This window comes from Quercus lobata, chromosome 6, assembly GCF_001633185.2.
Source record: "Quercus lobata isolate SW786 chromosome 6, ValleyOak3.0 Primary Assembly, whole genome shotgun sequence".
NCBI classification, from domain to species: domain Eukaryota; kingdom Viridiplantae; phylum Streptophyta; class Magnoliopsida; order Fagales; family Fagaceae; genus Quercus; species Quercus lobata.
The window spans coordinates 33594960-33608268 of record NC_044909.1 but is presented as its reverse complement, the minus strand read 5'-3'; the positions used below and the strand labels follow the sequence as shown (position 1 = coordinate 33608268).

Here is a 13309-nt window from a genome sequence, read left to right as displayed (position 1 = left end):
CAATAAGGAAATGGGTTCAAGCATGAAATGTTGTCCCCAGGCATTTCGTCCGAGGATCTTGGTATTCCTCTTCTTCTACTTTCAGTACTAGGTCACAGTGGTTTTCAAGACCATGCAGATTGCTACCGTTTTCTCCTTTTTCTCTCTTCCTGCTATTTTTCTGCGATTCCTCATTCTTGGAGAGTCTCTCACATTATATACTTCTTGACACTCCACCTGTTGATTGTGTAGGTCATTACCCGAGTGCTCGTCCCATCAGCCACCTTCCCAAGCCCTCTGTGAGTTGCGGCAACTAAGGCCGCACTGTTCAGGGGTCATTTCCTCATTAATGCGGCCAGAACGTTAGTTGGGCGCATTCAATGTGGAGGTGACAGCTTTTCCTTAAACTACCCCTACACCATACCCCCGTATGCGTCCTACTGTACTCGTCATTTCTTTGGGGGGCGCTCTGGGAGGCTGCCTTTGAGGGCGTGCTGTTCTTTCCTTCTGGATTTTGGAATGCTAAGGATAGAATCGTCCTCGGCAACATCTCTAAGCCATTTGGATTTTCATTGTATGTCCTCGGACATTTTCCTCTCTTCGGCGCGGGCCTTGGGCCCAGTACAAAGTGGGCTGGGGTCGCTAAGTTCTTTGGCCCCACACAACATATTACAAACAAAATATACCTTTTTTTAAAATTATTTGTTATATAAAAAATTAGGAGGATAACTGCTTCAATTTTTTTTTTTTTTTTTGTGCGAGAAAAAGATAACTATTATTATTATTATTATTTTGATGGGAGATAACTGCTTGATATAATCACAAGTTCTAGAATTTTATTTATTTATTTTATAGTATGATATTATTAACCTATAACGCCGGCCAAAAGACTATCCCTCTCCCATTACTAAGTGGAGTGGTGTAAGTAAATCACTTTCACTTATTAGCAAGAAAAGTGAGTTTCAATTAGTTCAACTAGGTGGGTTCTAGTTAGTTCAAATGGTAAAGTCTCTGATGCTTATATAAGAGATTTGGGTTCAATCTCCGCTTACACCAAAAACTTATTGGTGTCTTGGTCTGATGATAAAGAGTTATTATCAGGAACGGACGCTATAGGTTAAAACTCTCTAAAAAAAAATTAGTTCAACTGGTAAATCTCTTATTGTTGTATAATAGATTTCGGGTTTAATTATCCGCTTACATAAAAAATCAATTGATGTCTTACTTTGATGATAAAAAAACTATTATTAGGAGTTGACGCTATAAGTTGAAATTCGAAAAAGAAATAGAAATGTTAACAAATGCCCAATTAATTATGTTGATAATTTTTTTATATTTTCTATAAAAGTGATTTGAAAACTTTTTTAATATAGTTTATTAATAATTTCCCTAAGGGCAACCATTAACGTGACCAAAAAAAAATTAGTAACTTAAATTTAGGTCAAACTTCGAGTGGATAAAGTGTCAAATCACGTGTGAGAAGTTGTAATTTACCTATTTATTTATTTAAATAATAATAATAGCAACCCAAAAAAAAAAAAAAATAATAATAATAATAGCCGACACCGGTTGGTATGATACAGTAAACCGCATTGGATACGGCACAATCCACTCAAGATACCAAATAAAAACTAGAAAGGTCTAAAAGCAGCGAAACGGCAGCGTAAGCAAAGCCATCCACAATTGATACGCCAGCGCAGCAGATATCATCATAGAGTAATATATATACAGCGCTACATTCACAAATCACAACCTCCACCTCATAAAGGTCGCGCCGAAAATAGTGTCTCCGCTTTAAATCTAGGGTTTCCTCCATTCTCTTCCTATTAGAGTTGCGTCTCAATCACTCTCTCTTCTTCTTTTTCTTCATTATTGGTTACTTTCTTCTTCTTCTGGCTTAAAATATCTAGGGTTTTCAGATTTGATTTCGAATTAATCAAATAGATTAGTTCTACATTACTCTTAGATTTCAGATTTTCACGGATCGATTGTAAATCTGGTTGTTCGACTTAATATATGGAGCGGTCGAGGAAATCGAACAAGGTTTCGTGGGCTCCTGGGGTTGAGCTTTGTCAGGTATAATCGCAATATCTCTGATCGAAACTTTGATTTTGATTTTCTTAAATTACTCGAAGCTTTTTTTTTTATTAAGCGCTAAAAATCTAATCCCTTGAACTCTCTGTTTACGATTTATATTTTATTGCATGAGAGGGGCTTCTCAGTTATTTATTTATTTTTTAATAATTTATATTTATTTTTTTAAAAATAACTCGCGATTGAACGCGATTCAATCTTTTCCAGTTGAAAACTGAGGGATTAGGTCCTCGATCAGATTGTTTTAGTCCAATTTTTTTTTGTTTTTTATTTTATTTTATTATTTTTAAAATTTTAAATTTTAAATATGTATAGTTAGGTTATAATCGGTTTGAATTTCCATCTATGTATATTTTTTCTTTTCTAGCTTTTTCCTCGATAAATCTGTAATCTGTTAATATTTTTGAATATACTGCTTTATTTCCATGCAAATACTTCTGAAAGATCTGATTACAAGGATAGGTTGATAGCAATTAAAATTAGAAAAACTATTCAACCCAAAAAAAAAAAATTTAAATAAAATTAAGAAAGAGAGAGAGAGTAGGTGCTCATTTAAATCAGCGATCAGTCACGGACTGCTACTGAATTAATTTAATAAGATTAATAGTTCAATAATTTAAAATCAAATACAAAATTATGACACTTGATTAAATTTAATAAAATTTGGAGCTTCCTGATAGTGATAGGTGTTGAATTGGTAAAAAAAAGAGGATTGATTTTTTGCTACAAAATATTGATGAAGGATGGTGATTTTGTACCAGCATTTGTGCCATGATTAATCCAAGCAATCATTTTTTATTTAAATGGTACTTATAAATTTATAAAAATGATCTACAGAAAGTTAATACTTAGATCATATCCATTCAAAAAAAAAAACTTCAATCATAGCTCCCAAATATTCATCAGCTCAATGTTTGCAAATTAATCTATATCCTTTATGAGTCCAAAGAACAAAAAAAAAAAGAAAAAGAAAAAGTTTATCTACAAAATTAGTTGTAGCATTAAACATTGATTAGATGTTATTTATTATATGAATTATAAATTTATATTTTATGCATAATTTTAAATTATAAAATTTGTAATTTAAATAATTTATTAATGTTATAGTTATTAATATTTAATTTTTTAGAAATTTTATAAGGAGGAAGGATATAAGAAGAAAATATTTGTAAAAAAAAAAATTGTTTGCAATGCTCTCTTTGCACTGTATGAGATACAGGCGGCGATTTTAATACATATGCCATGCCGTGTAAACTCTAGGGTACAGAAGCATTGGAGGAGTCAATTCAAACCTAATTTTTTTTAATAAAAAAATCTATATTTAAATTGAGGAGGAATATCAAGGGTTGCTTGTAACCAAAGAATTTTCATGGCCCCCATTCATACTTGGAATTGTCTTTATTGATAAAATAATATTATGAATGGTATAGATCTAGATTCCTCCAATAAAAAAAAAATTGTATTAATGTATATATATCAAGAATCGTGACAAAAATCATACGCGAGGGTGTTTCACTATTTATCAAATATAAATTCATGGTACGAATAACTGGCCTTCAGGACTTTACTAATATTTCTCAATATTCCTATCAAAAATTAAAAAAATCTCAATGTTCAAGAATTTGTATTTTGAGGAAATATACTCAAGAATATATAATTGGGGACGGATCAAAATTTTCAAAGATCTTTAAGAATCAAAGTACGCTTTTGTATTCTGGTAGAGAAAAAAAGAAAGGAACCATGAGATTCCGCGTTTTACGTCGGTGGAAGTGGTTAATGGATCAAAATGGTATATGATTCATACATTTAATTTAATGCGACATAATTAATAGCATTTGCTAAATGATGTCATTATTTGTATACTACATGTCTGTAAAACTTTGGCAGGCATTAGTTTTTCATTAAGGGTATGTTTGGTAGGCTGTAATAGACGTTGTAATGTAATAATTATTTCTATGGTTTGGTTATTCTTTAGTTTGATTATGTTTTTATTACAAGGAATAATCATTTCTTATGAATAGCTATTCTTTAAAATGAGGAATAACTATTCCTCTTTAAAAGGTTGTATTAGCTATTCCTTAAAAAGTGCAATAATTTCAAAACTTAATATATTTCAAATAAACAAACTTTCCATATATATCTAACAATTATAAAAATAAAAAATCATAAAAATAACACATATCTCTCTTAAATTTAAAAATAAAAACTTTTAAGGAGATATAATTGTATGAGTAAGAAATTTTCTAAAATAAATGTTAAGTTTTATTTTAATGTTATAACTCATAACCAAACTAATGAATAGGTTTAGTTATTACATTACAACATATTTTATTCCTAGTAATAAAGATTACAATTCTTATTATAATCCTCATTCAGTGTACCAAATGTACTCTAAATTAAATTATTTCTTGACTAATCTACTCTCTTGGCTATTAAAATTTGGTTTCTTTTTTATTTTGACTATTTGCATTTCAAAATTTTTATTTTGTCATGTGTTTGATTTTGATTTTTGCTTGACCTTTTTACTTTTCAAAATTTTCATCTGCATTTTAGCACTTCATGAAAATGAAAATTTTGAAATGTAATGGGTCAACTAGAAAACTATATCAAACATGAAGGGCTAAAATAAAATTTTGAAATGTATAGGGCCAAAATAAAATAACACCAAACTTTAAGGGTCAAAACTATACTTAGTCTAATTTGTTGATAAGTCATGATAATATGTAATTTCATTTAATTTGAAATCACTCTGCCTCTACATTAAAAATAAATAGTAAAATTTTGACTTTGTTGCTTGAAATGTATGCAGTACAATATCTTAGTTTTATATTAGGGTCTTTAATCAAATTCAAATTCAAACACATGGTTGGATTGACCAATAAACAAGAATATATATATATATATATATATATATATATTTTAAGGATAATTAACTTCAACTTGGTCATGTGTTTACATATAATTGATAATGGGACACTCATGTCACAATGTCAATACTAACTGCTCTTCAATAAAATCTTAATAATAATAAATAAATAAATAAATAAAGTACTCTACTCTCCCTCACAATTTTTTTTTTCTTTCTAAGAAGAAAAAAAAGAAAAAAAGAAGAGAAAAAATTTACTAAATATAACTTTATGTAACTGGAATTTTTTAAATTGCCACGCAAGTTGCCATCAATTTTAACTGAAAGAGTGAACCTGACACTTGGAAAAAGATAAAATTAGGCATGATATTAATCACCTAATTGTCTGTTGGTAGAAGCTATCTCAGTTGATCGGAACTGTACAAGTTTCCTGTTTTGCAAATGTTAATCTTAGGCAACTTTCTGTGAAAATAGTTTTAAAATAATTTCTGTTGATGTTTGAGGTTAGTGAAAGAAGGAAACTCCTATGATAATGAATAATGCATTAAATTTTGTGTAAGGCTTTTACACCATGTTTTCAATTGTATTGCTATGCAATTATGTTCGTATGTCATTTTATATGAGTAGTTAATGGACGTTAGGTTTGTTGATTGTTTGTTTGGTTAGCTACACCCACCAAGTGGGTCTTGAACACACAACCTAACTGTTTACAGCTGACTTGAGTGTTTTTCTGAATAATTATTTTCAATCTCACGGCATGATCTTGTAGAGTGACAATAGGTTGAAGATTTATAGTTTATGGAATTGTAGGAGAAATTACATAAGGGTTTGAAAAGATCATTTATGGATCAGAATGATGGAAAGTGAGTCCTGTTTTTAATTGTGAATTCACATATTTGTGATAGATAAAAAAAAAATTAATTACAAAGCTGGTGGCTAGTTAGGTGAGGACATGCAAAGGATGGGCAAGTGATAAATCATTAAATCTCGTGATAAAGATTCAAATGGTCTTAGTGAATTTATTTAGAGAGGGAGAATGCAGAAATGGACAGAATGTATATGGCATCCTATGTTCAATCTAATAGGAAGTTTCTGAGGTAAAAATGGAAGTAGTAGCTCAGGCAGATAATTATGGTTCTTGCTTATTTATGGGTAGATTATTTGTCCACTGATTGGAAGTTATGAGGCGTAATTCTCATTACCTTGGCTTTTTGACTATTAAGTATGTTTCTTTACCTCCATTTAGACAGTAATACTGCTGAATGTTGAAATTGGGTTGGAAAATTTTAAGAACCAATGACTAGCATTGCTTGTAGACTTGGTCAAGTAATTGTTGTAAAGCTTGGTAGATGCTTTACAGATGTTTGTTGCCTTCCCTTATGACTTGTAATTCTCTTTTATGCTTGTTTGGCACTGGGGGAGTATTTTATTATGGATCATGTCATCAATAAAACTGCAGAAGGAACCAAATATTCTTTATCCTAATCCTTCTGTATGCGGTTTTGTTGCTGTCTTTTATTTCGTTTGAATTTTTTTGTTGAAGCCAGCATCTTGCTCAGCAATGTATAATTTATAATATGCTGATTGATATTTAGTTCTTGCTATACTAATTCATGGTTTTAAATAGATAAAGCTCTTTTCATCTGAGGATTGTCCTGCAAAAGTCGGCCTGAAATATCAAGATCATCTTCAAGCAAAGACATCATGGATGTTGCATTCTAATGCTGTTGAATCTAATGATTTGCCACCTGGGTTTGAAGGCTGTCCTGAAAGTAATTTGAAGAAAGAACTTCTTCACATCCCTCAGATTAAATGGAAATGCCCTTCCAAGGTAGGTTTATGTCAGATTGTTAGTGTCCATGCCATCAGAATTCTTAATGTCCTGCAAAAGTCGGCCTGTTATTCACATGTTGTAATTTTGGTTTTGAATCTGCATTGATGTATGCCTTCCTTTACTTTTATGTGAACAGTTTGTTATGAGTTGTAACTGGCAAGTTGTGGCTGGTGAAGAAAGCACAGAGGTGGAGGCTGAAAAGTTAAGGGAGATGAGAGTGCTTGAAGCAGTTTATCCAAGACCTTCGGCCACTCCTCCTAGGTTAAGCTTCCTTCTTATCTCTGCTACTGTTTTCTGTATTTGCAGCTATCCTTTCTATAGCTGAGTTTGACGCCCTTCTTCAATTATTCTTTTTTTTTCTTTGCAGTCCCTCAGTTTCTTTGAACATAGAAAATGAACATTATGATGATACCCTCACTCCTCTAGTCCCCATCACCCCTATTGAAGAAGAGTCCCCTTCTGATTTGACAGTACCCATGAATAACCCTGTTTGCTCACAGCCCATGGCATTGCCCCAAAATCTATCGGCATCTGGAAGTATAAACACTCCAAAATCTTCTTCTCTAGATGCTTCTTCCACCGAAAAACCTGGACTTGAAATCTTACCTAGTGTAGGTGCAGACATGATTGCCACAATCATGAAAAGCAACCAGCAGGGAAGCTTGATTGATACAGACTTGCTCATTAAAATCCTTAGCGACCCAAAAATGATCCAGAAATTGATTAATGATCCTCAGCCGCCAGTAATTCCAGTAAGTGCACTCGGAAATATAGTTAGTGCAACTTCTAATACAGTAATTGCACCTGTCAATATAGTAAGTGCACCCACCACCGACACAGGAACTCCACCAATGTCTGTGCCAAAGCCCTCGACTCCATTGTTTCACATGTCATCAGTCTCAAAACCTGAAATACAAAGGCCTTGTATCCCCAATGGAATGAAGCAAGTCACTTCATCAGTTCCCCTGTCCTGCTCTGAACCCAACCTAGGCTTATCGACCACCCCAGCAAATGGAAAACTTTATGCTGTAACAAATCAGGTGCGGCCCACTTTAAATGCATTATCTACCAAACCAATTACCACTTCAATATCTACTACTTTCATGGTGAAGGAAGCTCAACCTGTTAAGGATGCCAACTACTATAAGAACCTCATTAGGCAACATGGGGGAGAAAAGCAAACTCAGGAACCTATTCATGCTCAAAATGGTCATAATCACTTCCAAGACTTGAAACTGGTACAAAATATTAAACATGGAGAATTGAAAGCCAAGAATCAAAAACCTTGTGTGTATTTTAATAGCCAAAAAGGATGTCGAAATGGTAATAAATGTCCTTACAAGCATGATATGTGGCGCTCTGGTGGCATTCTAGATGCCCAGAGTACAAAGAGAATGAGACTTAGTGGGGAAATCACTGGGAGGATATAACCCAGGTTCTTCTACCAACTGCTGAGACGGTTTTTCACTGGTGTTTTGGGCCTGTAAATACAATTTCCTTAGAACAGATTATGAGGACAGAGAGGGCTATTTGATGGTTTCACGTATAACTTAGGGAAGCAACCGATATTTGATTTTGAAAGATTTTTTTTTTTTTTTTAATTGGATAGAATTTTGAAAAATTTAATGAATCTCTTTTGCAAGTTTTAATCAATTGTCCATTTTTAATTTGCTCTGGTTCCATTTAATTGGAGCAGCTGCTACATAGATTAGATGGTTTGGAGTCTAAAATTCTCGCTAACTTTTAACTTTGTTGAATTCAATTAATCGATCAACTTCTTTTAACTTTATATTATATATTCTGGTATTAAGCATTTATTATTGTTATTATTATGTTTTTGAATATGATGACCCTTGAAAAGTACATCATGCCAGGCTTGGGCTGTTTGGAACGAATGAAAATTCTAAGGGAAGTGGAGAGAGAGAGACTCCACTAGTGATCACTGACGCCAGTGCTTTTGGTGGAAGAATACATGCTTCTTATCTGCAGCCTAGGAGTAGTGGGGGAACCCGGATTTCAATTTAAGAAGCAAAATAAGTAAAACTTATCTTAGAAAAAATTAATCATAGTTAATAAATATTTCATATCATTAAAATAAAAGAAAACAAAAATAATCCATTAATAATTAAATAACAACCAAATGAAGAGATTAATGTACGAAAGATTTAAATAAGTCAATTCATTTAAAAAAAAAAATTTAATGTAATAGTGTTAGCCTCATTAAACAATATTACATGTTCAAACTTCAAACTTTGTTCATTTTCTAATCGAGCAAGCTTGAACTTGTTTATTAGTTATTTTATTAATTTATTCCTTTTTATATATAATAAAATCATGACTAAATTTTTTTACCTATGTACAAAATTATGAATTTTAATTAAGAATAAATTGTTTATGAATTTTAATAATTTGATTAGGTGAACTTAATTACAAATTTACACATTACAATTTTAAGTCTATATAAATATATTTCTAGACAATTATACATATAAAAATATAAAATTATATATAATTAAATCGATTCCTCATGTGTACAAACTTGCTTATGAACGCATTATTATATTTAAGATTTGTTCGTTTAATAGTCGATAGACTTAAGTTTGACTTGATTACTAAACAAAAAAATATAAATAAGTAGGCTTCCTTTAAAAAATTATGATTATGTGGGAGCCACTAAGTGGAGAGTTAATATGTTCATAAGCTCTCCCACCTCTGCTTTGAATAATAATGCTATTTACACCAAAAAAAAAAAAAAAATTCAACAAAATTCACAATTGTTGAAGTGGTAATGTTGTGAATCGGGATAATTTGCTTAATTCTCACTTATGCATTTAATGTACATAAATAACCAAATATGAGATAACCTCATCAATAAATCTTAAAACATAGGACTAATCCTATCTTATATTTTAGGGATCAATTTGAAAAAAAGCAAATAACAATTCTAATTTGTTACTACCTTATTCTGATAAAAATCTGTTACTAAGTCTAAATTTAAATACTTTTAATTCAAATAACAATTTATCCAACACATTATCTTGGGTCATAACATTGACCATGGGTGGTGAACACAATTAACATTTATGAATTTATTACTTTTTCTCTTACCATTCACAATCTATCTCTTCAACAACAATAAGTCTATAATTACTTTTTTTTTTTCATAAAATTTTTCGCAATCATTAAGTTGGGCAATTGAATAAAGAGATTTAGTGGTGTGCTAAACAAGAATCACAACTCCCCCCCTCTCAAAAGAGAGTTACGACTAAACAACAGTAGTAAAAAATTTATTTTTATAAATATTATGTTGCATGAAAGTAATGCATGAAAACATATCAAAAGCACAAAATTTTGAGTCTTAAGTGGGACTCAAAACATAATTTTTAATTGTAAAATGAAGAAAGCGTGCTATGTAGTTTTTATTTTTTTATATGACGTAGTTACGGACATAATACATATGGTTGCTTTTCATTAACAGAAGAGAGGTTTCCTTCCCATAAAATTAAAAAAGAAAAAAGAAAAGAAAAGAAAGAGGTTTCCTGATTTATGATTTATGGGAGTGGCAAAATCGAGAATATACTAACTAGATTGGCCCAGTGGCGGCTACACATATATTTCAGGTGCTCACAAGACTACCTTCACTTGCCAAAAATTTATATATACACTTGAATTAAAAAAATTATATACTAAAATAACTTATTATGACCACCTTAATAATAATATTGAACACTTTGACCTTGAGACTCACAAGAATTTGGCAACAACAAAAATGAAAGTAATGCTGCATTTACAATATTTTCACAATAATTTTACTACAAATTGTAGCTTCTAACTTGAGAAATAATATTGTAGTAAGTTGTTATTAATTTTAATTTGAACCTAATACTAACATCATTTTTTTACCCATCAATATATAATAGCTGGTCGCATAAGATTTATTATGAAAATGTTATGAACGTAGCATTACTTCATAAATAATGCTTCCCTCCCAAATATAATCCTTAACCTCTTTAAAAAACCGAAAAAAAAAAAAACAACAACAACAATAAAAATTAGCCCAATAAAAATAAGAGTAATGTTACATCCACAATATTCTCTTTGATAGTAAAAAGAAATGGTAATACTTCATGTATATGCGGGTTTTTTTTTTTTTTTTTGACATACATCCAAGTTATTTCTTTATTAAATTTTGTATGATTTAAATTTTTTAGTAATCATTCTTAAAAAAATTTCTAAGGCCGCGACTAGATTGCCCACCATTTCTACTATCTTATTTGCAAGATGATATGACTGGCCATTTCTAGTAAGGCCCCTTACCCGTTTATAAAAATAAATAAATTTATTAGGGCTTATTAGTTATTACTAGTTATATTTATTGGATTTCGCTTTTTCTTCTCATCCTGTTTTTGTAGTGATTGCTTTGTGGACTTGTTGAGTTGGTGTTGCTTCTGCGTATGCTCTAAATTTCGAGTGGAATGCATGGCAAGTGTTAACGTTTATTTTATTTTATTTTATTTTACGTATTTATTGTTTGGGCTTTATTGAGATGATGCTAATACGAATTGCATCTTGGTCATTCAGGTCCATTTGATAGCAGTGTTTAAGGAGTAATGTTACAGACACAAATTATTTTACAATATTTTTATAAATAGCTGATGTAGTTTTAGTATTTTCCAAATAGTTATTGCAAGTAAAAATGTGATGTTAGTGATGGACTCATATTAAAATTAGTAAGAATTTGTCACATCAGCAGTTTGTATAAAATAATTTGTATCTGTAGCATTACTCGTGTTTAAGTATTAGTATTCAAAATGATATGAAAATTGTAGTTTAAAAAGTGTTGTCGTATTTAAAATATTCATAATGCAAAAAATGTGTTTAGTAACATATTTCAAATAACATATTTTAAAATGTGAAAAAACATAGTTATGTGTTTGGTATTAGTATGTGTTTTTTTTTAAGTGATGATCATATAGTAAAATGATACTATTTTATTTAAGGAGAGAGAAAAAGAAAAAGAAAAAAGAATAGAGAATGATAAAGAGGTGGGTCTGTGGGAGAAAAAAAAAAAGTTTGGTCTTGTCAATGGGCCTTGCAATTTTCAACTTATTTATATTATAAAAAAATCCATTTAGCAACGGTATTTAAAAACTAAAAACTTGTATGAATGAGTTTCAAAATACATATTTTAAACACCCTAATTTGAGAATTATAACTCAAACATCCATAATAAAATATCGTTATCAAACACGTTCTTTTTTTTGGGCCCACAATTTTCAGTGTTTAAATATTAAAAACTATTGTTTGAACATTGTTACCAAACAGGCTCTCAACTTTTTTGACCCAAGAGCTGCTGCCCAAAAATCCAAGTATGTTCGATTTTACAATGCTTTTCTTTCTTGTATTTACTTAATACATGAAAAGAATTCATACAAAACTCCATTTAAACTTAACATTTGCATGCATGTGCTAACTTTATCTACTTAAGCTCCAATTTTGAGCTTAATGGTTCGTTTCGTTGGGGAGATAAAAAATGGAGAATAGATGAAAAAATGGGAGGATAGAATAGATTATACATTTCCTCGTTTGTATTTGGTTGGGGTGGAAAAGTTAAGAGATGGAAAAAATTAGTTTGTATAAATTTACTCATATGTCCTTATTAAAAAAATAATTCCCAATTTAGAGAGAGAGAGAGAGAGAGAAACAACAAACCAAAAAAAAAAAAAAATCACCCAAGTTTATTAAAAAGGAAAGTTCATGCCAAAAAAATTGACATTTTTTATCACCTTCACCACACATGGGTACAGCCGTGCAAATTGCAGACAAGTTGCAAAAGAGAGAAGAAAGGAGATGAATTGTGTGGTAAAGGTGATAAAGACTAGCTGGATTGTTGACTAGTTGCAAAAGAGAGAAGAAAGGAGATGAATTGTGTGGTGAAGGTGATAAAGACTAGGTGGAGGGGTAGGTGAAAGGTATTAACAATTGGTTGTAATTTATTGGCATTAAACTTTCACCATGTTTTCTCTTCAAAATAGAGAGATCAGTTTTGGTGGGTCCAAGGAGAAAATGCTTGGGCCCCACCAAAAATCCTCTCACTTTTCTCTTCTTATCAAACAATCTCAAAACCTATTTTCTTTCATTTCTTTTCTATGATTCATATTTCGCCTCCAACTCCAACCAAATGCAACATATGTTGTGATTCTAGTCATGTTGGTGCATGATATTTTTGCTGACAATTTCACTACTATGCCAATATTTTATAGCCATCAATTTAGCTACTTAGTTTTATACTTTTAACTTGCTTTGATTTTCCTTTTAATGGTTATCAGTAGGTCTTGGAATTCTTGGTACAACATATGTTTTCAAAATGGGTTTTCTGCCCTCTAGTATTGGACATCAGGACATATATCGCGTGGCTGTACTAACAGTAAATGTTTGTGAGGACTTAATATATATCAGACCTTTCAATTGGTTTTATAGTCTTATGGTAGAAATACTGGATAGAGTGGAAGTTATTTATGAAAATTCTGTAAATA

The 13309-nt window shown here is 30.9% G+C and overlaps 1 protein-coding gene across 1 annotated transcript; it reads left to right on the top strand.

Annotated features, from left to right (window-relative positions):
• Nucleotides 1-1664: 1664 nt before the first annotated feature.
• On the top strand, nt 1665-8569 carry LOC115995498 (zinc finger CCCH domain-containing protein 30-like). Its single transcript, XM_031120084.1, has 4 exons — nt 1665-2055; nt 6567-6770; nt 6910-7034; nt 7141-8569. Exons 1-4 carry the CDS (start codon nt 1996-1998, stop codon nt 8201-8203), a joined length of 1452 nt encoding a protein of 483 aa, XP_030975944.1. The 5' UTR covers nt 1665-1995; the 3' UTR covers nt 8204-8569.
• The last annotated feature ends 4740 nt before the right edge of the window (nt 8570-13309 follow it).

Excerpts from the sequence above, each read along its gene's own strand:
- LOC115995498 (XM_031120084.1), top strand. The coding sequence starts at position 1,996 with ATGGAGCGGTCGAGGAAATCGAACAAGGTTTCGTGGGCTCCTGGGGTT. Across the intron at positions 2,056-6,566 it reads CTGGGGTTGAGCTTTGTCAG|ATAAAGCTCTTTTCATCTGA; the intron begins GTATAATCGCAA and ends GGTTTTAAATAG. Across the intron at positions 6,771-6,909 it reads AATGGAAATGCCCTTCCAAG|TTTGTTATGAGTTGTAACTG; the intron begins GTAGGTTTATGT and ends TTATGTGAACAG.